The sequence below is a fragment of the Tympanuchus pallidicinctus genome, unplaced genomic scaffold, assembly GCF_026119805.1.
Source record: "Tympanuchus pallidicinctus isolate F22 unplaced genomic scaffold, pur_lepc_1.0 scaffold1, whole genome shotgun sequence".
Classification (NCBI taxonomy): domain Eukaryota; kingdom Metazoa; phylum Chordata; class Aves; order Galliformes; family Phasianidae; genus Tympanuchus; species Tympanuchus pallidicinctus.
Window position 1 is genome coordinate 92,662,948 of NW_026294618.1, and position 26,420 is coordinate 92,689,367.

At 45.2% G+C, this 26,420-nt stretch overlaps 1 protein-coding gene and 2 long non-coding RNA genes across 3 annotated transcripts in view; 1 reads left to right on the forward strand and 2 right to left on the reverse strand.

Moving 5' to 3' along the window:
* Positions 1 to 5,358, reverse strand: part of PARP1 (poly(ADP-ribose) polymerase 1) — a 28,350-nt gene extending 22,992 nt beyond the window's left edge. The window contains exons 1-4 of the mRNA XM_052695806.1: positions 5,194 to 5,358; positions 4,189 to 4,351; positions 3,391 to 3,509; positions 2,128 to 2,342 (exon numbers count right to left, since the gene is read on the reverse strand). Of these exons, the coding sequence (XP_052551766.1) occupies positions 2,128 to 2,342; positions 3,391 to 3,509; positions 4,189 to 4,351; positions 5,194 to 5,313 (617 nt within the window). The 5' untranslated portion in view covers positions 5,314 to 5,358. The remainder of the gene's footprint in view (positions 1 to 2,127; positions 2,343 to 3,390; positions 3,510 to 4,188; positions 4,352 to 5,193) is intronic.
* A 339-nt stretch (positions 5,359 to 5,697) lies between these two features.
* On the forward strand, positions 5,698 to 11,394 carry LOC128075771 (uncharacterized). The gene is made up of 2 exons (XR_008204108.1): positions 5,698 to 5,907; positions 11,232 to 11,394. It is a non-coding gene; the product is annotated as an uncharacterized LOC128075771 (long non-coding RNA).
* Positions 10,910 to 21,575, reverse strand: LOC128075759 (uncharacterized). The gene is made up of 4 exons (XR_008204099.1): positions 21,445 to 21,575; positions 12,585 to 12,744; positions 11,999 to 12,069; positions 10,910 to 11,090 (listed from the first exon to the last, which is right to left on the reverse strand). It is a non-coding gene; the product is annotated as an uncharacterized LOC128075759 (long non-coding RNA).
* Positions 21,576 to 26,420: the final 4,845 nt, after the last annotated feature.

Below are 26,420 nucleotides of genomic sequence, written 5' to 3' on the forward strand. Positions count from 1 at the left end.
GGTATGTCATATTCAAACTGCAAAACAGCTGACTGGATGCAATTCGGATGCAGCACAAGTAGAGATAACTGAAGATCACTTTCAGAATCTCACCTACAGCAGATGCTGTGATATTGTTTCTGCAAGAAGCTGCAATTTCTGTCATTAATACCAGTTATCTGATGGAATGCACAAGCTAAACAATGGAGACAGCTGCACCTCATTCAAGCTTCTGGATTTCCCCCCCAGCTTTTTCTTGGCTTCTTCAGAACTCTGTACTTGGCTGACAACCCCCAGGTAGGAAGCACGGTCACTCCACTCATTCCACTTATCTACACTCCCACTCACTCAGTTAGCTCTGAGACAGATGGTCTCTTCGCCAATTCATCCTTAATACCCTCAGGTCAAACACACAGCCCAAATGGCAGAAGAAAGGTGATGGCTCACGAGAGCCAGTCAGCACTCTCACAGGCAAGAGGCTTGTTCATGCAGTGCTTTGTGGAAGCAGGAAAGGTGGCATTTCCTACTGTTTTTCTGGCATAAGGTCCTGGTCCACATTACCCTACATCACCACACTAAGCTTTTTTCCAATGCAATTCTAGACTTTTATTTACACAGTGACTTGGCAAACTGTCCTGTGGCCTATCTTTGCAAAGCTTTCATATTTTGAATATCATCACAGAGAGTAGCCCAGAAAAGCAGAGTCAGGGCAGACAAAAAAAACCAAAAAAACAAAAAAACAAAACCCACAAGAAAAAACAAACAAACAAAAACCAGTCAAATCTCCAGAGCTTTGCTGAAGACATGGGAGAAAGTTACTAATAACCTTATCAAACTCATTCACTGCCCCAGGATGAAGTGGAATGCAATAAGCTGCAAATACGTAAAAACTTAATACTCCTATCTATATCCTGCAATGCACGCAGAAAGAAGGTCCCTACTATATGAAAGGAGAGCAGTCCCAGATAGCGCAGCACAGTCTGAAGGGTCCCAGCCTCCAGCAGCTCAGGGGACAGGGCTGAACATCAGCATATGGACCCATGGAAAAGTATCTGCATGACACTGCAGAACCTTCCCCACAGCATCTGCACTGCTGCTGAACACTTCTGGAACAACTGCTTGCCAACCAAGAATCAAGCACATAAGCTGAGTGGCAGCCTCTTAATATGCAGATCAATTTATACAAGCTCTACTCCGTTATCTATAATCAAAAACGACGCTGATACTCAGAAGTTCTGAACCACACCAATCAGCCCCACACTTACACGGGAACAAAACTGACAAAGACTGCACAGATTTGACTGCATCTTTTCAGAACCCGATGTCAGTCTCACTAGGCAGATTCACAGTGACTCCTTGCAGAAGTATTGCTGAATTCAGTCCAGGAAGTACACAGAGAAGCCCAACACCTTACAAGACAACACTACTCCTGTTTGTAGAACCCAGTGATACTTTATGCTTCCTCCTTCAAGGGAAAAATGCAACATTGGCTTGTGTAAACAAATGTGATGCTAGGCAAAGTCACTTCAAACACAAAAGCCTTCATTAACTGAGAAAGATCAACCAGAACTAGCAAGCCACATGGAAGGGCTCTCTATCAGTTCAACTTCTGTTAAGAGCCTCCATTCAAAATTTCAACACAAAGCAATAAAATTTCAACTGAATATCATAAAAGGTTCAGCAAACAAAAGCATCCAAGCGTAGGCATCACACAGGCAATAAGCACTGTTATCAGATTCTGCATATCACAGATCAGCAATGTGTAGATGTCAAATCAATTCTGTAACAAGTGGTTAGGTCAGAGAAACCAAGGCTGATAACAGCATCGCACAATGAGTGCAGAGCCCATATCTATTTCTATCACATGCATAATATTTATGGCTGAAAACCCCACATCAGTCCGTTAAGTCACAGCTGCCAGACTCAGCCTTTCCTCATGGCAGTCACATGGATAAGCAGACTGCAGCCTCCCAGGAATGGGGAATCAGCCTGCTGTCACCTGCCCTAATGCCACTGGATGACCACATCCTCTTACAAGCACTACTCTTTTAAGACTGATAACAATGCCACAACACGTTCATCACAAACGTATACGAAGGCAAGTAACTGTTCCTTGAAATCACACAATTTGCCACACCCTCCACATACCCTTCTGTCTTGGTGGCTGGTAGTTGCTTCTTCAGTGTTTCTTTATCTTCAGCTTTCAAGATGCTGAAACCCAGGAGCTGGGTGGCCCCATACGCCGGGAGGAAGCCCAGCTCTGCCCGGCGGCTCACAAAGCAGTCCGGGTGGTACCAGTTATCGATCATCCCCAGCTGCGGTTTTTCAGGATGCACCATCTTCTTGGAAATCCGAATCTGGCCCTGGGGCAGGATAAAAAGACACAACAGCAATTGTTAGGCTGTTCTGGGAGGAGCAGGATGTTAGTAAGCTCATTACCAACATGATGCTTCCTGCACACCTGCTAAATGCCAATAGTTCCTCCACCAAAGCCTGCAACTATTGTCCAAACCCTTTCCTTACAGCTCTGCTGCTTTCACTAATACCTTGTCCTAGGTTGGAAAAACAGCCTATTAAGTAACTGTCTGTTGAAAAAAGAACACTTGAAACAGATAATTCTGTAGTCTTTACACCTTCAACTCCCTGCCAGTTAACCGGAATAAGCAAAGATCACATCACCAAGCCACACGGAGGGGACTCTGAAAGCTGACTTTATGTCCTTATCAGTCAATCTTTACTACAATCTCATCCTCTGCAAATTACTTTTCAGATGCCCAAATAATTACTTGGCTTAAGTGCTTTTAGACTGCAATGCCTCATGCTCCAGTAAGGGATTGTCTACAACCCAGCCAGCAATATTTCTGCAGACACAAGTATACCAGCATTGTCACATGGTCCTCACCAACTGCACAGAACTGGCAGCTCTATTCTCACCTACCAGAGGCTCACAGCTTCACTTTGCAAATTGTCTCTAAAAGTAGAGCAACAAGACAAGCTGAAATATGGGGCATTATCATTAATTAGGTGTACTGCTGTTTTTATCTGATTCATACACTGCATAGAAACAAAGAAAGAGGCTGACATCTCTGCAGTGTCTGAACAAGCAGATGACACAGTTAGCGGTGGCTCTTTCACACTTCTATTCTAACCAAGCACGCTGGCAAGCAACATTTCAGTCTGCTGTAACGTCCAAGAAGAAGGAAGCATCAGCAGATCTGAAGTCCAGGCTCCAGTGCCTGAGGGACATCTTTATGTCAGTCTTCCGACACGGCTGCTTCTCAGACCAAGAAAAGAAACTCTACAACTGCCTTCCAAGTGCAGGACATCAGGATGCAGTTAGGGAAGCTTCTGTTTGAACTGAGACTGGTGGGAGAACAGATGGATGAGATGGAGAGAAGAGAAGCTTTTTACCTTTTCTATTTTCTGCTCACAGCCTTTGCACGTACTCCTATTAGACTTGGCATACTCTGCAGCAAAGTCAGTTAGGCTCTTCTCAGCTTTGCCACCTCCTTCCTGGTCCCCTCCTTTTCCTGGAGAGCAAAAGTAAATACAGAGCTTTAAAAGGCACCCTCCCTCCTTTTTTGTTTTTTTTCCCCATCTGTTTTGGATTGTCAGCAGTCTAGATTAATAAACCTGTGTTCTGCTTCAAAACAGAGCCCCTCTCAAAATAAAAACCCTCTTCCTCTTTCAAAGTGATAACTTCCTTTTTTTTTTTTTTTTTTTTTTTTAATTATTAATACACTTCATCAGGCAGTCATCATTCTGAAACTGCACAAGCATCTGGTTTACACAGTCATTCATTGGGTTTGGTCTGCTCTGTACTTAGATCACCCCATTTCTTCCTGGATCAGTTAATCACCTAACGGCTCTATAGAGCTACCACAAACACATTCTGCAGTGGCAACATAGTAAGTACTGCATGCCAAAAGAGTATTAATACCGAAGAACTGAAAACAAGATTCAGTATTTATAACAAAAAATATTTGGCAAAATGTCTGCCGACTGCCTTGGCCTTCTTCCACTTCCCCCCCCTTCCTCTCCTGCTTTAAAACTGGTCTGAATTGCTTGCATCCTGGCTCTGGAGACTGGACAAACCACAGCAACTCTTCTGACACCGTTTGCCAGAGGGACACGGCCACTAAGTAACTCTAACAACAGCCTGAGAAGACAGAGCACGGTTCCAGCTCTGGACAGGACAGCTCTGCTTACCTCCTCCAGGGCCTCCGGTTTCAATGGCCTTCTTGATTTTCTCCTGGTCCTCCCAGCGGAGCTCAGGGAAGCCATCGATGTCCGTGTGGGACACGATGCGTGCCCGTTTCCAGAAGCAGCTGTAGTGGTGCCAGTGAGGGACTTTGCCATCAAACATGGGCGACTAGAAAAAACACAAGAGGCTGAGGTGCAGCAGTTGAGATCCAAGTGAGTGGGGTGAGGGGAAAATGAAGAGTATTTGGGTAAACACCAGCCACTGGCCTTGCTCCATAAAGACCACAAACGTGACAGAGCCCCCACGACGCCAAGGGAACACCACAGCCTACAGCAGGGCAGCACCACAGCCCAAACCCTGAAGCTCTACAGCACCCCACCCCGCCGACGGAGCTGTGCTGGGCCGACTTCGAGCCGCCGGGTCACAACCCGGCAGCGCTTCGACACCCAGCGGAGAACGGAAAGGCGGTTCGGCACCAAACACCGCGCACAAACAACGGCGGCGTTAATGACACCCGGCCACCGCTGCTTCCAGCGTGGCTCTCTGGTCGCGCACACGCCTACCCCGCGGCACCGCAGCGAGCCGCTCTGTGCGCCCGAGGCCATACGGAGAAGTTGCGGGCGGCCCAAACCTGGAGGAGCGTGGGACGCGGCCCCGGGCAGCCCGAGCAGACGGGGGGCGGCCCCGCCCACTGCCGGTCAGCATCCCTCCCGACCCAAACCATCCCGTGGTTCTGCGCGTACCTGGCACCACGATACAAGCGCAGAGCGTGGCCCGGCCGAGCCCGGCAGCGCGGCGCAGCATCCCGCAGACAAAAGGCAGAGGAAGCGGGGCCACGTGCGTCGCCGCTCCGCTCCATCGGGCGTACCGTGCGGGGTGGGCGCCACGCTCCCTGCCTCCCCCCGGGTTAGATTGCGGGCGCCCCGCGGCGCCGTGAGGCCGAAGCCCCGCGGGACGACCACAACGGGGGCCCCCGGCAATACAGCCGAGCCCCGGGGGCAGCGCCGTACCTGCACCATGAGGGCCAGGCGCAGCGAGTCCTTGGCGATGCTCTCGCCGCACTTCTTACACGACGCCCGCCCGCTCTTGGCGTATTCCGCGCGGTACGGCTTGTCCCCCGTCTCCGCCATCGCCGCCGAGCGCCGAGCCCCTCACCCCGAGCCCCTCACCCCGAGCCCAGGCGCGCCGAGCCGCGCCGCGCGCCCGCCGCAGGCAGCGCTAGCCGAGCGCCGAGCACCCTGCCCGCCCCAGCGCCCGGCCGCCATCCGACGCTCGGGCAGCGACTCGCCATGTCGGGCGGCGCCTGGAACCTTCCGGTGCGGAGCGGGGTATCAATGGAGGGGGCGGGGAGCGGCGGTCACGTGGGATGTGCCGGGGGCGGGGCCTTCTGCGTCCCTCTCACCTCGGAGGTGATAGCCTGTAGCGCCAGCAGGGGGCGCTGGCAGTACAGCCTCGCTGGGGAACGGCGCTGCGCGGCGCTGAAGTTCCTGCAACCCGTCGCCGAGTGTTTTTTCTGTTCCTTTGATGGCGACTCCGAGATTTGTGGCTCGGGGACTTCCTGCATACCATTACCCTTGGGGGAATTCTTCTTCCACGAATGTGTCCAGCGCCTCTGAAAATACTTTTTGTTTATACGGTATTTGTTTATAGGGTTTCTGCAGAGGAGGAACGTCTCCCTGGTGGTGTTCCCTCCCACTCGGGTCACTAAATTAACGGCATTCGAGGTAGGCTTGAGTGGATTTTCTTTTTAAAAGAGGATAGGAGGTTCTTCTGCAGGAATAAACTCAAACGCGGTGCTTGAAAGGATCAGACTTGAAGTAAGGCTGTCTACGCAAAGCATTACACTGCTACGATTCTAACTGCGTAGCAATGTAATTTCTTACAGTGTCTCCTTGATTTGTGGTATTGTAGTGCCCACGTCATGTTAATTCCCATCATAAATCTGTTGCTCTCCGAAGCCTCATCTCACTCTGCATCTCTGTGTCTGAAGCCTGACGTGTGGATCGTAACATATCCGTTTCCCTCTTACAAGGCAGCGAGGGACCAGTGAGCGAGGACTCATCCAGGGCCCTCAGTGATGCTGACAGCACTGTGGATGCTGTGCTTTGTTACAAACCAGTGGATGCTCTGGCGGCATTGAGAAGTGGTGCCTGCAAGGCCATTTTCCCAGGGGATCATACGTTGAAGTAAATTCAGTATTTCAGAAGCCTCAGTGTTTGGCTGCTGAATTTTACAACAAGCTGCAGCAGCAGTTAGAGTAAGATTTTTATGGTTCCACACAGGCTCTCCCCATCCCTTTCTAACAACAGACCAGTGTCAGTGGGCTGCTGACTTTTGGGATCCTGCTGGATGACAAGTGACACAAAGGCACACGAGACCTGTGGTTTGTTTTCCCCCTCTGTAACCACAGCAGGCTAGAGCCTCCAGATCCTCAGAGCTAAGTTTTGTTTATGTCCAGTACTGACTGCTGGTGCATACAATGTGGTACTTTCCAGGAAAAGTATGAAATAGAAGAAGTATGAAGAAAAAATATGTATCACATATGGGCTCCCTGCATTGTGCACAGCAGTGTAGGTGAGGAACGGCATCCAGTTGTTAGGACTGATCTGCAGGCTTCATTGTAAATATCAGGATCCATAGTACTTCCCTTAAAGCCTCCCTATCTGGAGTCATGTGATTATATAGGAATTCCGCCCACACTTTATGGCATCCCCAGCAGAATTACATTTTGACTTCAGGGCCATTTTTCACTAGATTCCTCTGAAAACCAGAGCAGAACTGAATCAAACTTGCTACCTGCATTCTGCAAGTGCAGGTCCCAGGAAGCCATAACACAGCTCCCTGTTGAAACAGGACCAAGTGCTTCCCCTTGCATTGTGCTGACAGTGCCTTGAGCACTAAATCCTCCATACTGTGCTGCACTGATCTCCATTTCTTAGATATGCAAAGATGCCTTCTGACAAGTTTTCCACCCTGTGAAGCATCTCATACAGAGTGAGAAAATGTTGGAACACTACTGTATATATCCTGTAGGGGAGCCAGAACTGTTCTTACTCAGGTCTGGATTTGTTGTCGGGGGAGACAATTTAGCACTAATTGAGAAATTTGTACAAAAAACCCTTTCAGAGCTATGTTATCCTGTCCATATGAATGATTTGTTTCTTCCATGGTGCTGCACACAATTGCTATAGCTGGTATGACCCTGTTTGCATTTAGGCAGCTGACTAGATGCAACAAGTGACTATGACTCAGATGTGCCTTCTCTCTTTGTGCAAGTGATCAACCCCCAGACCACTCCAATGGGAATGGGATGCAAAACTATGCACCCACATCTGAGTGTCATATTGTCTTGCCACAGAAGAAATGAAAGGGATTATCCTACTGTCTGGGAGAGAATGTATCTCCTACTGTGGCTCCTGTGCAAGGGTGGGTTTTTGATGCCTAGAGCTGACTGGCACTGAGAGACTTGGTTAGTGGTGACACATTAATGGTTGGATATGATGCTCCTAGTGCTCTTTTCCAACCTTAATGGATCTATGATTCCTCCTGAGCAGTCCTGAACAATTTTGCATGACAGTCCAGCACAGAACTCTCTGGGAAGCAGCTCTGATGCTTTCTCCCCTTTTAAGAAAGCTTCTTTAAATAAGCTTCTGTCTTTTTAGCATTCCAGATGCATGGGAAAATGGATGTGGGAAGAGGCGAGGAAGGAGTGGTTGGTGGAGGAGAAGCAATATTTCAAACCAACTGAGAACTTCAGTGAGCAGCCTCATCTCAGTAATTCAGTGGTAACATAACAGGGGTGTGACTTGCACATTTGGGGAAAATCACAGTCTAAGGTCTATATCAGAGAGCTCAGCACAGCCACGGTACTTTCCATAGTTAGCATCTGAATGCTTGCTAGGAACTGAGGTTATTTGCACTGACATTACCCCCAGGTAGAAATACTGTGCTACCATCCTTGTTTTACAGTCCCCATGTGGCAACTGAGACACAAATGACTATTTGATGAAATTAGAGAGTGGGAAATTAAAAAAGGGTAAGAGGAAATTTGTTCTTATGGCAGGTTAATTAAACCACGGAGTCTACAGCCAGAGGCAGGCGTTGCGGCAAAGCAATGCTGAAAAATTATTTAGAGTTCTCCTAATTGCAAACATTAAAAGGGATGTAACACATTGGACTTTGAAGGTTAAATTCATATCTAATTAATGATGATCATGAGGAGACATAATAGAGGGAAAACATGATTGTAAGTCTTGCTGGGGAGCCTTTCTTCAAGATGCTCAGCGTAGTGAGCTGGAGGTGGATGAGCACTGGCCAAGTGGGCACCTGTGGCCCTTCCTTGATTTCTGCTGCCTGTTGACATGAGCAGGAAAACCATCTCCGGGCAAAAAGCAGAATGCAGATCTCCTAATCTGGGTCATCCTGCATCCATTTGGTCAGTCCTGGGCAAAACTATGGAAGACTCTTTCCTGGGCCATCTGCTTTTTTATTTGGATGCTCTTCAGAAGCTTGTGTCCCCACTTGAGTTCCCAAGCACCTTTTTTCACCAGGTGGTGATGGTTGCATATAATGACCTTGGTGGTCTTCTCCAACTTTAATGATTCTATGATTCTTTATTCCACCACCTCTTTTAATCAGGCAAAGGCTGGACTTACATTTGTCCAGATACTCTGCAGTTCTGCCCAGGTGAGCAGCAGGATTTTATTTCTGTCCTTTGAGCATCCATTACGTGGCAAATTCCACTAATTCATAAGTGCAGCTAATGAGCAGTGGAAGTGGAAGATACCCCATAATTCACCACACTTGGCCCTTGGTGAGGAGGTGACTCTTGTTATGCTGGCAGCCACATCCTCATTGCCTCCCTTATAGGCTCTGCCTCATTCCCAGTTGCCTTCAGACACAAACCTTTCTGGGCTGTATCTGATGTATTCACAAATCTACCAAAACAAATTAAGCCACTTAATTCAGATGTCTCACATTTTTTCAGGGATCTGGTTAAGATCCCATTTACACAGTGTGTAATTGGTAATGACCAGACAGAGAGGGAGGGCTGGAAGCAGACCCCAAGAGCCCTGATCTCTGCTTTCCTAATCTCAGAACATTGTCCGCACTGAGCGCAAACCCTCCAGTGCTGCTCTAATGAATGCAAACCAGCTATTATCAGGTTGCATTCATCTGCTCTGTGCTTGTAGACAAACTGCACAAAGCACACCAGAGAGTTAAAGTGTGCCGTGCAGCAATGATATAAATTAGAGAAAGAAACAAAAGTAACAACTCATTGATAAATACATTAGCATACAAAGCAACACATTTCCCAGCAATATGTCGATTCTAAGTAAAGCTGCAGCTCTCCCTCCAGCTACAAGGTGAACTTTACAGTGGATTAGCAACCCTGGAAACTGAAGTCCCCTTATGCCAAGAAAAATGGCATGAGGGCAGTCAAGGGCAAGTTTTGCCACCCATGTCTTATTCCATGGCATGCTGACCTCCTGTTGGGTGAGAGGGAAGCATATCATCTCTGTGCTGAGGATGCATGCAGCCAGAGCTGGCCATTCTGGTTGGTGCTGCAAAGGGAACACATCCTCTCTGCAAATGGGCTGAGACCAGGTACTTCTTCCATAAGGCTTTGCACACGTTAAGGCTGACAGGAGCTACTTACAGATAAAACCAACTTTAAGTGACCTGTGGTGAGATCGTGTGGCCCTGACTTCCTGCAACACTGCTGACCATGGTTTGGCACTGTAGGGGTGATGCAGAGGACAAGCAGCTCTTGCCTGCCCAGATGCACTGGAAGCAGCAGCTGCTGCAGGGATACCATTACAGCATTTATCAAAGTGGATGGCTCCACATTTGCACACTGTTGCTTGTTTAGGGGTAGTTTGCCTTGTCCTGCTTTTGCTCTGTCTGAATAAGAGAGTTATCCCTGCATGCCCAAGAGATGAGGCTCAGTTTTGGCAGAGGCCCCAGTGCTATTCTCAGCCTCCTCAGGTCATAGCCAAGCTGCTGCATCAATGCAATCCTGTGGTCTACAGTTACATTTCAGAAACTGCTTTTGGAAAGTACGGCCCTTCTTTACAGCATCTCTTTAAAGAATGAGCCAGTTGCAGGGATCACTCCTGACTGAGATGATAATCCTCCTTTTTCATTAAGGGACCAAGAAATCAAAGACCAGCAGGAGAGATTCTGGGGTCCTGTGGTAATTTTCTTTCAGGGTTGCATCCATAGCTATATGGATACATGTAAGCTGATTTGTTGTCATGCGTACATTTATCTTAGTGACTGCTCATTAAGTGAGACCCATTATCATTACTGCTGATGGGAGGAAATGCTCAGACTCCACATTGAACAGAAAGTCTGTAGGAGAGCATGGGATATGATAGTTTTCATTATCTCTAACATCAAGAATTCAGCGACCAAAGTCAGCAGGGATGTAGCAAGCAACTTGCATTTCCTAGCCAAGGGAAAGCATATGGAAATCACTTATCTAAGGCATGAAATGCTCATGGTTCTTCCAAACAAAAATGCTGCTTAATTTAATCATCCAGCAACTAGTCTTAATTAGTTACCCTGCGTCATAATTCTATTCACATCCTCAGGAACCAAAATAGACCAAAAGATGACAGTGTATGCTTCTTGGGACAAAGTAAAAAATACATATAGCAGCACTTTGGTTTATAACAGCTCTCATATAGTGCATCTTTCACACTGCTGCTCCATCTTGGCTACTTGACACATTGGAGCTCACAGCACCGTGGCCAGGAGGATGTTGGTGCAAAGCAACCCCAGCAGATACTCCACAACCCTTGTGAGCACGCAGCTGCTCAGAGGGAGTTCAGATATGGTTGTGCTGGTCTGCAATGCTTGGTGTGTGGGGGCACAGACTGCAAGGGCAGGTGTCAGTGATGGCCTGGGGGGAAAACAAAGTCATTTTTATTTACTAGCAGTTATCCCAGCCACATGGAAGAGCAATGAGGCAGGTGAAAGGACTAGAAAATAAGCATTATGAGGAGTGACTGAGATAATTTATTTTTTTTTTTTTTCTTTTAAGTCTGGAGAAGAGGATGCTGAGGGGGAACGTCATTGATCTCTACAACTGCCTGCTGCCTCTGCAGAGAAGTCAAGATGGTACAAGCAACTGAAAGCGTGAGCTTCAGCAAGAGAAGAGCCTTGCTACAGTTCTATAGATACTTAAGAATACAGCTCCCAAGAGACATCTTGCTTTCAGTTCTTTAAGTCTCTTGTTTCACAGATGTCACTCTCATGACTCCACATTTCTGTCAGTGCTGTCAGGTGACCAACATAATGAGCCAAATTCAGAGCTGACCTTGAAGCCATAAAACTTTGACAGGATTATAGCCCATTACTCTATCTTTCGTTTTCACACATTACAGCAACCAGTTTTATGGGAATCTGTACTAACGGAATCTGTTCTTAATAGCACACATGAAATCCAACCAGAAAAACAAATGACCATCTCAGATATGACTATCACAAAATGTTGGAGTGCCCAGGGAGATTGTGAGATCTATATCCTTGGAGATATTCAAAACTAGCTGTACAAGGCCCTGAGCAAACTGTTGCTGTACTCAATTTGAGTAGAGGTCTGCAGTGGTCCCTTTTCACCTGCACCAATCTCTGACACTTTTATGAAGCCCATTAGATTCATAAGCCCATTAACAGGAAAGAAAAAAAAAAAAGAATCATTTCCACACTTGCTTGAAGGAGTGGTAATTCTCATGTTCCTGGTGAAGAATAAATGGAGCAATATGGCATTTTAATATGTTAGCTAAGGAGAAAGAATCATAAACTACTTACACGGGCATAAAGCAAAGGGGACAAATCCCGCTGGTAGTGAGCACATGTATTGACCTTCACAGGAACCGAGCCTGTTCATTATTTTGCGAGTTCGCATTGTAAGAAAAGGAATGAGTGTGAGATCATTTTTATGTGGAACTATGCAGAAAAACCCCTTTCAATTTGTGTGAATACAAGCATGGATGCCTGTGTTTCCAAGCTCAGAATACGGTGTGGTGGAGGCTGATAAAGATGTGTGAAAGGTTGCTCACCCCATCCTTTCCCTCCCCCCCAAGCTAAAAACAGACAACATGCCCATAAAGGTTATGCAGTGCCTGCTCTGAAGGGAGGCCAAAATTGCAACCATTTCCCTTCCCCTTCTCCCTGGCCTCAGCAGTTCTGTACAACTTTCTGACTCCCAGCAACTTTCTCTGCAAAACCTGTTCTCTCATTGAGTTGTCTCCTCTACAGAGGAAAGACACAAATACCAGCTTGTCTCTTTTCAATCAAGGAACATGCAGTGCCAGAGGATGAAGCATCAGATTCTTTACTTTTGATTGAGGCTAATTAGCGTTTTCTCTAAAGAACATTAGAAAAAAATACTCACTGGGTAGTCAGATTACTGGAACTCACAGCCAGAGCACTGCTGCATGAAGCAATGGAGCTGCATGGTACAACTCCAGAGGTTCTCATTGAGGGGTGAGGAGGGAAGCCTAATGAAGGCAATTTCTTCCATTTGTTTTGCAAGCAGCTCTGCTTTTAGGAATCTACCAAAAAAAAAAAAAAAAAAAAAAAAGAAAAATACAAAGCCATAATGACTGGGTGCAGTGGTCAATGCTTTATCTGTCTGCACTTAACAAGCATAATCAAAGCATCGCTACTGGCAATGAGACAAGAGGTTCTACTTCTCCAGATGGTCAGACTTCTCCAGGAAAACTCAGTTCCAGCCCAGCATCTGAGATGCAACGTAGCATTTTCCACACATCTTTTAGACAAACGTGAGTACAAGGGTCCAGTGCCTTCTCAAGCTCTATGCTGTGCATTAGTTGGCAGGCAGCTCAGCACCACACACCAGTTCACTCCCTCTCTGGGCAAAAAGATGGGAGAAAGAATCAGGAAAAAAAAAAAGAAACTCAGGTATTGAGATAACAATCAGTTAATAAGAAATAAAAGGAAACAAAAAACACAAAAACGAGTGATACACAGTGCCATTGCTCACCAACCAACTGATGCCCAGCCAGTCCCTGAGCAAAGCTAGCTACCCCCAAACAACCATCTCAGTATATCATTGCTGAGCGTGGTGTCATATGGTACGGGACATCCCTTTGGACAGTCTGGGTCAGCTATCCTGATGCTGTTCTATCCCATCTCCTCACTGGCTGGGCAGATCCTTGCCCAAGTCTTTGACTCTGTGCAAGCACTGCTCAGCAACAGCTAATCATCGCTGCACTATCTCCATTATTCTCATAGTAAGTCTAAAATACAGCACTACATCAGCTACAGTGATGAAAGTTAACTACCCTAGCTGAAGCCAAGACCCTCTCAGTTCTACTTTTATGACTGGTGACTAGTTTTACACTTGGCCAAGACAAGCTTTACATTTCATTTTAGTTCAGCTATGGGGGAATGTGCCCATAAGTCCAGGCAGAAAGATTGTGGCCTTGACATAACGCTCCTCACATATTGCAAGAGATTTCTTTTGTAGGATGAAGTGAAATCTCAGTGCTTAATGGTCACATGGATCTGTGCTGAACAGATGGAAGAGATATTGCATAAGGCCTAGTTCATGCATTCTTTGATTACTGCCTGTTAGCCTTTATCTCAGACTCTTGGAAACACCAGCTTTCTATCAAAAGGAAATGTCACCACTTTAGCTAATAGACTTTTTTTTCTTCCCCTTGCAAGAGACGCTAATTGACTTTTTTTCCAGTTGAATGCTGCTTTGAAAATGAATATTTAATGTCAGGCATTAAAGTTCCTACATTGGCTTGCAGAGGAAATCTTGACTCACACAGATGCTTGTCAAGAGACAGAAAAGGCAGACCATGCTTCCCTCCAAGACACAGAACAAGATTTGTCTTGGTGCAGCTCTGCAAGTATAGGTGATTTTATGCCTGAAGAGAGATTTTCCCATTTAGCCCTTCCTGCAAGGCTCTGGACTATGGGGCAGCCACATCCAGCAGCCATTGCCTCCAACAGCCTCACACCTCAATCAGAGAAGTGCTGCAGCTGGCAGGCTTGAGGCTTGCTCCTGTGCAGAAATCAAGGAGAGGTGCCAATTGCCAGCAATTAATATTTTGCACTTTTTTTCCCAGCTGCATAATTCCCCAGCTTTGCAGATCAAGCAAGAGACATACTCAAATTGCTTTGCATACTAAATGCTGGGAAGCAAATGGAGGACTTATAACAAAACTGTTGAACAACTTGTTTAATTTTGAGTGTCTGCTCAAGCCCCCTGACTGCAGGCTTAAAGTGAAAGCATGTGTCTTGTGCAGTAGCAACTCAAATATGAGCAGAATCAGGGCCATTTTGAGGCAGTGATCATACTACACTGTCACCTATATCAGAGCTTCCTGCCACTCCATGGTAGCCTAATAGCTAGTGTAAGACTTCCTCAAGGGAGAAGTGTTAGTTCTGTGAAGTGCCATGGATAACATGGCCCCTCCTGAAACCAGCAAGTCAGTCTGTACTGCAAAGTGTGGAGGTTTCCATCTGCCTTGAAGACAGAGAGCATTGCTTTTGTCCAGAGGAATAGCTGACCCTTCCTGCTAATCGATTAAACCCTTTGCTGTCCATGCAAATCACACCAAGAACATTTGAATGCAGCTAATTGCTAAAAAAAAAAAAAAAATAAAAATAAATAAATAAAAAAAAAAAAACAACAAAAAAACACAACTCTCATCTGACAGTTGAGGAAGAGGTGACAGTTCTTCCAAGTCATGTTAAAAATATTGCTTTAGTATGGCTTCAGTGGGAGCTGCATCCTGTGAACGCTGAGAGCAGAGTGGGACTGCCTCATCCCTGGGTGGGATTCCTAACACATGATATGCCTTGTGGTTCCCACAGCTCAGCAGAAGAGAAGCAACAAGCTCTGAAAACGTGTCTGTGTACATTAGAGGGTAGACTGATAGAAGTTATCCCTGAAGGCGTTCAAGACCATGTTGGATGAGGCTCTGAGCAATCTGATCTAGTTCCTGGTTCAGTGGTTGGCAATCCTGTCCATAAAAGATCATTACAATTGAATGATCTTTGTGGTTCCTTGCAACCCCAGCCATTTTATGATTCTACAGTATGTTTCTAAACAGATTTTCAGATTTTTTTTCCTCTATTCCTAGTCTAGAAGTCAAAAGATGACTACATTTTTTTGGTATAAACATTTGAAATGTCAAGAGGATGTAATTATCACCTAATGTTAGGAGGAAGCCCCTGAGAACAGCTGGGATCTGCTACTCTGGATATAGGAACTCATGCAAAAGGTGTCAGTGCTGTGCCTTAAAAATCCAAATTCACAGTGCATCTTTGCTTCACTGTTGAGTCTTGCTCCTGAATTTACTCTTAAATCAAACATTATATGTTAGCCTAGATGTACTTTGAATTTGTATTTACAAATTTGTATCTGTAAAGTATGCCTAGCTCACAGAATATTAAGGACAGTACAACTTGAACAGGACTGGAGGTGAAAGAAATCCAAGTGTGCCCACACAGGATATCCAGTGCACACAAGCGCTGGCACATCGACAGCCTTAGAGGAGCAACATTAGTCATTGTGTGACGGCCAAATAGCCTTTTGCTAACCTACAGCTACATCCCAACATTTTGATTCCTCTTTGCATCAAATGCTATGCATCTGAAAATTGGTTACCACTGCAATTCATCACGTCTAATGAGAGAGTAAAGCTCAAGGGGACAAGAAAGAATAAACTTACATTAACCAAGAAGGAAATTTCTCATTCATCATCCAGTGCAGGTGCTGAGCACCCTGTTGTATTGTGGGGAAAAAATTAATCTGAAGAGATGCTGCCTCACAGGTAAAGGCCAGATCCAAAATTCTGTAAAGGAGGGAGGGAAGGAGAAAGGTTCACAGACAGTAGCCTCACACAAGAAATATACCAGACTCACTAAAGCACGTACAGGATATGATGATGTGACACGCTGCATAGTCACACAGTGAAATTGTGTGCTGGAGGTTTGGAGGAGGGGATGCACTCAGGATGTGGAGGCTGTGGGCAGTTGGCACACAGCTGTTCCTGCTGCCCTTTGGGTCCTGCTGGGAGGAACATGAGCAGCGCATGCTTTGTGTGTGCAAATGTGTGTAAGAATAGCTCCAGCACAGCAGGGAGTGGTGCTGGAGCAGAGAGGAATTCCTGCTTAAAAGCAGGCTGATTTCATAGAGACCTGGTGTTTCTGATAGTTATGGGCTAACCTCAATAGAATAGATGAATAATACACGTCAGAGCAAGGAACCCTAACAATCCAGGAAGGGAGATAGAAAACTAAGAGGTGAGCTTGTTGAGCAGCTGCCAGAGATCAATGACTGGCTGGATGTTGGGAGAAATTTCTTCACAGAAAGAGAGGTTATGCATTGGCATGTGCTGCCCAGGGAGGTGGTGGAGTCACCGTTGCTGGAATGGTTCAAGAAAAGGGTAGATATGGTACTGAGGGACACGGTATAAAGCCCACAGACACAGGCTGATGGACAGAGTAGGTGATCTTATAGAACCATTAAGGTCAGAAAGACTAATTAGTCCCTTGTGCTACTGCACCAAGGCCTCAAGTGTATCCCAGGTACATCTCCTTCCTCACCACCATGATTAGCCTGGCTTAGCACAATCATCTGCTCATTTTAAAATGAAGTGTTTCCATTCCTAGTAGTCCAACGTACTCTTATCCAATAAATTCTCTGAAATTATTTGAAATTCAGTAGTGTTGCACTAAACTGAACAGCAGGCAAGAATTAATTCTCCCTTCCAGCCCTGACCTGTCGTACAGTGACTGCACACTTCCTTTCTTCGTCCTCACAACCCCTTGCATGCTCCCATTCAGTACAGCCTCCGCTTACACTGTCAGATCCCAGCCCTGGGGCACTGTTGTGATTTAATGGTCCCACTGCTGCTACATAAATATAAGGCTTTTGCTGGATGTATTTGGACTGATCAGCCCTTCAGCTGCCTTGAGGCAAGATCAGAGGAACATCTACAGTGTTTGCAGGCTGCCTCTGTCTGTACTCCTAGAAATGCTGCCCCGGGTCAGGGCTTTTAGCTTCCTTGCTGAACAGCATATTATGCCCTTGCACAGGATTTTTCTTTGTTAATTGGAAACAGTTTGATCATTAGATAAGATTCCATTAATAAATTAATATGGTCTGTTGATGAATCTTCAACTCAGTAGGTAAGGCAAAAAAAAAAAAAAAAAAAAAAAAACACAACAAAAAAAAAAACACAGTAGGATCTCTCAGTGCAAAGAGGCCACAAGCCCACCATGCAGCAGCCACAGAGGTCAAGACAGCCCAGCTTAGCCTCCTGCTCCAAGTTCTAATGGAGTTTCCTGCTGGTGACAGATCAATGGCATATGTGCCACATAAGATGACAATATTATATAAGTACAAAGTGGTAGGATTATGGGCGTGGGGGAGAAAGATCTCCTGGGGAGAGGGGACATTTTGCATCAATCACTCCCTCCCCCAGAGCCACCCACCAACTGCGGGGATTTTTCTGAGCACTCAAGATGATACGGTTTGGTATATTTCAATCAGTTTCTTACCCCATCAAAGTATGGTGGAAACAGTGCTAAAGGAAAAGCAGATACAGAACAAGTAGGGGCTGTGTAGCCTGCAACAGAGCAACAGTTATGACAGCATATGCACTGCAGCTACCATGCAAGAGACTGCAGCTGCCATCTCATGCCTCATTTCACCACACTGAACAGGCATTGCATCAAGTACTAGGTCTGCAATTAAAAAAGTGGCTGAAATCTGAACGCTAAATAAAGTAGAGAAGACCAGGAAAGGGCTATGGCAATGGGAGATGCACATTTCACCAGCAGATGTGAGGAAAACTAGATTATGCTTAAGAAGGAAGAAAGTTAATTAGAAGTGGGCTACAGCAGGGACCTTGGATCTTCTGACATTACGCTGGCCATGCCCAAGGCATGCATATCTCTGCTTATGTTGGGGCTGTGCACAAAAGCCTCATCCCTCAAGGGAGAACATGGATAGCACTAAAGAAGGCAAACACAGAAATGAGAGCGGGAAGTCTGTGGTCTCTGCTTATGCTGTAATAATCCCTTCTGGGCTATAAATCTATCATCTCTAAATTTAACAAGACATCTGAATCTGACAGCCATAAAATACATCATCTACTTTAGATATTTATCCACAAGAAGTGTATTTGATTTATTTTGGCCACCAGATAACCATAGAAACACAAAAAATATCCTGCTGGGCATGCAGACCCTCCACCTGTTTCAGCACACCTGTGCCAAGCAAGTTTCTGCAGCCCACTCCCTGCTTAGTCCCTCAGAATATGCAATTGTTGGGTTAGGTAATAAACCTGCAGAAGCTCACTCATACTGCACACAGATACACCTTGTATATCTAAGAAATCCATTCCCTACAAGCTTCGTTCAGCATCCCTTAGCTCTAGCACAAAGGGATTTAAGGAGTAACAGCTCTGCATTCATAGAGATGCACTGTGGCAAGGACCACTGGGAAAACGTGTTTTGGAAAACACATGCTTAGGGAAAGGCTCTCTGTGAAAATTCCTCCCATATAACTTCGACATTCAATGGAGGTATTTACAGTGAAGACTAATATCCCTAAGCTCCTTGTTTTGTCAGTGCAGAGGCTCAGCTTACCCTTGAGAGCAGTAACTACACCCTGTAATACTGCTCATACCTGAGCTGTCATGGTGTGCTTGGTTCATGCCTACCTTCTGTGCACAGGGGGCAAGTGGGAAAGGAGAGCTCTCTCACTATTGATTTTTCTGCTGGTCTTACACCCAGATGGCTGAGAAGGAAGCTATGGAGGGCTCAGATCTCAGCTACACTGATGAATCCTATTGGTTTATTCCTGCTTCGTTGTTACTGTGCGTCAATTAAGGCTGAAAGTTGCACTCACATGAACTAATCTTGGGTACTAGTTAACTATTCAGAAGTACTAATGAATAAATTTTTTTACTTTCTGAATTGTATTTCCACCTCTCCCTTTCCCCCACAAAGGAAGTGTTTGTTCCTGGAAAAATCACTGTCATATCTGTTTTGTGCAGCAATAGCACCTGCAGCTGTAAGGAAGCAAGCACAACATTAGGGGATGCCCTTTCACAGGCTGCATGGGAAAGAGAAAGCATGGGACAAAGATGAATTTAGTATAATTCCTCCAGTGAGGCTGACCAGGACACCCTAGTGTCTCCTGACACAGCTGCTGCAGAACCAGTAAGCACTAACCCACTCCTGCCTGATCCTCTCCCCTCTTTCAGTCACCACACTACAGAGGTCAGCACGCCTTTCAGCTGCCCAGTGCTTTTGTGCTCACCTGCCCTGCTGATGGTGTTGAGAGTCTGTTCAGAAAATCTGCTGGCCTAAACATTGCCTGCCTTGCCTCTGAATAACTCCAGAAAGCCTTGTGAGAAGCCTGCAGCTGTTGGAATAAAGATCTTTTAGAAGATACAGCATTTCGAGGAACTGCTTGCTTATAGCAAGTGGAAGAGCAATTTGCAGAAGCCTACTAGGCACATCCTTCCTTGATTGGTTTAAATTGCACAGAAAGGCAGTTTGATAATGTAGTCAATATCAAGCCTGAAAGATCTTCCACCTCTGTACAGCTGCCAGCAAACAGGTGAAGACAGAGCATGTTGCAAGCAAAACATTGGAAGAAACAACCTGGCAAACTTCATTGCAAGTTGCAAGCCCTTTTGTGTTTGGGCAGGTGGAAAAAAAAATGACCAAAAAAGTGAGTAACTTGGAAAAGGATGCTTAAGAATCAAACAAAACCAGAGTGATCAGGAACAGCCTAAAAAGAAATTCTGCACCTTAAATGAAATCCTGATTGGAAGTGGCTGAAAGTTAATGCAGAGCCTACTGTGCGAGGGCTCTTAGATGGTCACGGCCCATCAGCACAGCTCTGATAATCAATCATTTCTTCACAGGAGGCCAAGGATATGCCATGGATTGCTACCTCTTCTGTTCCAAACAGTCCACTGGATCAGGAGTGAGCCCTGGAGTACTTTCAATTGCATTGCTGCCATCTCTGCTTGTTTCCAGCAGAAGGTATGACTTTCCTGCCTTGTCTGCGCTTGGCTTTTTTCTTTGCTGTGCCAGGCTACAAACTTACAGGGCTACAGAGTTGTTAATACAACACTGTTTTGCTCCTTGCAAAACCTATCACCACAGAAAGCAGCTGTTAGATGCTCTACTGGTAGGATGGTTCTAGTTTAACCCAGCGGCAGCTCAGCACCACACTTTCCCCCTCATAAGTAGAATGAGGGAGAGAATTGGGTGGAAAAATAAGGTAGAATTTGAGAGTTGAGATAAAAGCTATTTTTTAAATACAGAAAAAGAAGAGGGGAAAAAGAAAAATAACATCAATGATAGCTATATATGTATATATATTATATATATATATATACATACATACATACATATTCTCCCCCCACCCCCCCATGTACTTCCACAGTGCAAAGTCTCATCACCTACTACCACTGCTGACTGAGCAGTGAGCCACTCCCAACAACAGCTCACCACCCACCCACTAACACCCAGCCAGCCCCTAAGTACTAGCTGGCCCTAAACAACTCCTCAGTTTTCTGGTCTTTCACCAAAAAGGCCATAGCTCTTCCTCACTAAGTCACTTTGTCCTACTGTGCTCCCATCACTCAGCAACAACCAAACCATCAGCATGCTATTAACACACTTTTTCTAGCAAGGCCAAAATACAGCATCACATCAGACACCAAGAGGAAAAATGAGCTCAGTTTCAACTGAAACCAGGGCAAAACTACATCAAGCTACATTCTCTGCAAAAGAGGGAGAAGTTTCTTCTGTGAACACCCTAAATTTTTACTTGAAGTCCTCCTGGCAGGCTCCAACAGGGACAAATACTTAAGGGAAGGAAACAGTAAACAGTATCTCTCCAACTCACTATCCTAAGGGCAAGTTCTTGTAATACAAGGTGCTGTTCCGAGGTAGACAGTAGGAAAAGATGAAACAACACATCAGGAAGCTCTCTGCCTTGTAGGTCTGCCTCTCAGCAAAGCTTTGCCAAGGTTTCCCTTGGCTAGGTTTTCCCTAGCAAGGATAGTAAAAGCACCATAAAGTTCTAAACTTCACTAGAGCTGGAATGAAAAGGGCTGGACCAGTGTGTCCTTTTCTCTCCCTGGTCAGCAGGAGTAAGCATAGATAGCAGCAGACATAGTTGCTTTCAACCCAAGAAAGTTAGTAGCCTCAATCCAGTGAGGGGAAAAGGAATCACTTACCACATTTCCAAGGATCAGAGCATACTGAAAAAGGAGGGGATCTCCAAATAGAAGTATATGCCTTGTGGCCGCCAGCCCTTAAATGAGGTTATGTTTTTCTGGTGGCACGAGTGAATTGCTCACACCTGTGCTCCCAGGGCTGCCCCATCACCAGGTGCTCAATCAGGTTCAGGCTGTGACCTAACAGTTTCTCTAAAGTAGATCAGCAGACAGCAACAAATCTTCCTTTCCCATAGGGTGCTCCTGCACCCTACCTGGCCTTTTTTTCTTAGGAGTGCTCTGCTGTGTTTCATTACCCTAGGTTAATGTGAGAAAGAGACTCACACAAACAGGACAACGGAACCCCATCCCTAGAGACATCCAAGGTCAGGCTGGACAGGGCTCTGAGCACCTGATTGAGCTGTGCTTGTCCTTGTTCACTGCAGGGGAATTGGACTAGGTGACCTTTAAAGGTTCCTTCCAGCTCAAGGTTCTCTTTTTCAGCAGCTATGAACTACTATGCTGGCTCATCCCATCTGTGAAAACACAGCCTGGAAATGTTTCACAGGTGAGAAGGGAACATACCACATTGAATAAGAACACCTCTTTTCAAACATATGTGAAATTCTGGTTGTTTAAATTCAGAAAGGCTGAACCCAAATTGGAATAGATACAAAATGGTAAAGACACAGAAGCTGATGTTAAAAGAGGAGAATGAAAGAGGCTGACTTATCTAGCTTGATGAAATGGAGACCGAAGGAGACATTAGTGTTCCCAGTACTACTTACCTGTATTACATTATAAAAACAAGACAACAATTTGTAGAAATAATACTCGACATCTCTGTCATGAAAAACTTTCATTTGAAAATGGAAAAATTAGTGAATAACAGGGGTGAAAGATTTTAGAATTCCAACCTATATGACAACAATTATGTTAGCTTTCTAGAAATGAAACTGGCCCTGTGTCCCTGCTTGAGCAGGGTGGTTGGACCAGGTGACCTTCAGAATTGCCTTCCAACATTCACCAGTCTGTGCTCTGATACATTACAAATAAATTAAAATAAAGAATTGCCAGAGCCAGAGCAGCCATAGGGATGGTGGCTCTGTGGCTCTTACCTTTGCCTCTTTGCTCCCATTCACCTCTATGGAGAGATCTTCTCTCCTTGGCAGTGACATCATGCTTAACCTGAGCTCCAGGGGATGAGGTGAGCAAGAGAGAAAAATCAGGGCCAGAACCATCAATATAGAGCTTGAGACTCAAAAATGATGTGACTGGAAGAGATTGAGAGTTGTTCCGCTAAGGGCTTCTGGACATAAGGATTTGATATGTCATTTAAAAAACGTTGTAATCAAGGTTGGCACACTCAAATCTACAATAACGAAAAAGAAAAGCCCTTTCCAAGGGTTCGCTTTCTCTCCACCCTCATGTTCCCCAGGAGAATCAATGTTTGTGGTTTGTCCTGGCTTCTCATGACAGCTTTCTTGGCAGTGAGCTTGGAAAGAATTCCTGGCTCTGCTCGTGTGGAGATGGCCTCTGCACAGAGCAAAAAGATACCTCCTCTATCTGATGGATCTCCCAGAGACAGCAGTAACAGCACTCTGCTTGTGCTTAAAGCTGCTGTCTCAACACTGCTTGGCTTTCCCAGGCAGAAGGCAGCCAAGCAGCTCTGCTCCCTGTACCCTCTGCAGATGAGTGAGCACAGAGAACAGTTTGGTGCAGTGAGTCCCTAAGGATGGACAGCGCAGCAGGAGAGAGTGGAAAGTCATCAACTTCTAATTGGTTTCCACTCTTGAGCAAGAGAGAATGGGAAATGCCGTCTGCCCCACATGGTTAATTCTGCAACCCAACTAGCAAGTGCTTCCAATTAAATGGAACCAAGTTTTCTGTAATTAACATTAATTTCCATTAGGATGACACCACAGAGAGCGCATTCCAGATCTCTTGTCTCTGTGCAGAGGACTAGGCACCCCATTTGTGCTGCTCTGTGGGACTAAAGAGCCCTTGCACTTTGCATAGGGCTCACACACCCCCCCTTGAGAAGGCTGGCACAAGGGTTAAGGGCTGCACCAATCATTTCTGCACTGAACTTTAGGTGCCCAGCTGTTCCAAGTCTTTCTGACAACTTGGCAGCACCCTCTAAAACCTTTCCAGGCTGCCAGGTCCTTCTCTTGGATCCGGTTCGGTGCTTTGAGTGCCCTTGCACACTGTCTGTGCAGATGTGGAGGAATACAGCTGTGTCAGGTGAAATTTAGCAGACTAAACAAGCATTTGGACACTCAGTGGAAATATTTCCTTTTGAATTATTGTGAAGCAAGAGCAAGAAGAAATATCACAAGATGAAAGAAGAGTGAAGATGAAATCTCCAACTTGAAAAAAAACTTCGACAAAGTGGCTTGAATATTTCCAAGGCAAATGCAAACCTCTGGGTCACCTTACAGCCTAGAGGATGAAGTAGAAAGGATTGTGCTGCAAGTATAAATTCCCCTAACTGAAATGCACAGAAAACTGCCGTATCTTCATTTGCAGGGGTCTGTTGTTTGCCTGCTTCTAAGGAGGTAATTGCTCACACCCTGATTTTCCTAACATGCCTGCTGGAGGTTTAGGTGCCTCATCATCGAGAAGGCTGGGGAGGCAGAAGTGACACTCATCTTTGCTTTAGGGTTCTGTCAGTATTATGGCTCATGAGGATGAGTACCTTCAGGGAAGTAAATTAACTTGAGACCTCTCTGGCCTTCTGTTTAGCTGAAGCATGCTCAGTAAAGTAGTACCCGAGTGGAGAGGAATTGAATTCAATACAGAAAGAAATGAGTATGAGTAAGAGTGAGAAAGCCTTTGTATTTTTTTGTGAAATAATGAAAATCCTGGTGTAATAAATAAGTATAATCAAATTTTCCTCCAGCGTTCTGTTGCTATGATTGCTTTTCTGTCAATAAACACTAAAGACTATGTTCCAGACTAACACAGAGAAAAATGAAGGTCTTTTGAATGCTTTGTGTAAATAGGGGATATGAGAGGACGGGAAGCTATGTCTATATCAGGCAATTATTTGTCACCGATTACCATAGTCTCAAATTCCCTGACCCTTTCACCATAGCTGCAAGGACAGGCAATGCTGCAATCCCCATTCCATGGGGGAGAAGCACAGCAGGGAGACGGGGGTCTGCAATGCAGCACTTGAGCACTGTGCTCCATCCCTTCAGCAGCAATGCTCTGCAGGACAGGGCCAAGACGTGGTGAGAGGTGCTTGATAAGACCTGTCTTTGCATTTTGCTATCTGATCCCCACAGCAGGTTAAAGTCATGTCAGAAAAGTACAGAAAAATAGAAGAACAAAAACAATCTGCTCAATGATAAATAAAACGTCGAGATCCATTCTGCTATTCTGCTTTTTGCCATAGCTCAGTGCTCAGTGCTGTACTTCAAGTCAATGGAAGTCAGTGAATTCCCACTGGCTTGCTTAACCAGGCTAGACCCAGAGTCAGAGAATTTCAGCCCCTCTTCAGTCTATTGAACTCACTGACCCATTTCAGTGCTTCAGAATGAGTTCAGAGCTCTTGGTGCTGGTAGGAAAGGCAATAGCTTAGAAACATTTCCTCCTGTTCTGTAACAGCTGCAGCAGCTGTTGGAAGCAGCACAATTTCAACTCTATTTTATTTCAATATGCTTAATACCTGTCCTTGTTGGTTATTCAGAGTATATACGTAGTGCTATGGCAGCTTTGCAAACTGTGAGGAGAATCTAAATATCAGTCCCTCAGTATACGTCAAATTCAGTGTTAAGGCATTTGCTCAAATATATTACCTGAGTATTTGCTTGAATGAAGATATGAATTAGTCTGGCTTCATACACTTTCCATTCTCTTATTAATGTTCTAGAAAATGAAAATTCTGATATGTGTTTGCATTGGCACAACTTTTAAATTAATTCATCCAAACAAATACAGCCCCCAGCAAAATACCTAAGTTCAACGATCAACCCAAACAGATCAGAAGTCCCCGAGGATCATCACGTCCCATCAGCTCCCCCACAGAGTTCAAGCAGAAAGCAAGCAAAATACCTGGAGACAAAGAATCACTCTAGAGGGATAGAGATAAAAAGCATTTACTCCCTCTGAGATTTTCAAGAGGACTACTTGTTTGTTAGAGGAATTTTTGCCACATAAACTCGTCCTTTTAAACTGAACACTCAGCATAAAAGCCAGTCATCGTGTGAATTACCACCATGCAGTAACATCCCTGGAGACGCTCAAGAAAAGGGTAGGATGTTGCATGACATGAGTCATGTTGAGTGACATGGTTTAGTGGTAAGGTGGTTGGACCAGAGGCTTTCCAACCCTAATGGCTATTGTTTTCCATAGCATACATAAAGAAATTTGTAGGTTTATATAGAGGTCAAGTGTTGCCTAAGTAAGAGACCAACTGCACAACTACACTGAAGTAAATACCTAGATCTTTGCTGACTTGTACAGTTTTCACATATTCTTTCCAGAAAAGTATGTTACAATTATATTTAAGTACATTTTGCATTTATTTTAATGGCATATCCAATTAGGAGAAAAAAAGTAACTGAATGCCTCATTTCATTAGGCCGTGGAGCACCTATGAGATGAATGAATATTTCCATCCAAGGAGCACCTACGGGTTGAAGCGAACAATTCTATACTTCGAGGTCTCATTTTCCTTTCCCCAGCTTATTCGTAGGCTAATCTAAGGGGCTCAGAATCACTTGGCTAAAGCTTCCCTCATTGACAAGAGCTGCAGCAGCCCTGGCTGGCAATCTGTAAGCAAGATACTCAAGTGTCATTCCAAGTCTCACGTGATCATTAATTAAGCTTCCCCCACTTTCCTGCAAATTAGGTTAATTCAGAAAAGGCCATTTTGCTTATAGTAATCACACACAAATAGTCTTAGTTTCCATGCGCTCTTCCTTTCTTCTCCACACTCACACACACACACACAAAACTAAAAAGGAAGAAAAAAAGAGGAAGAAAGAAAA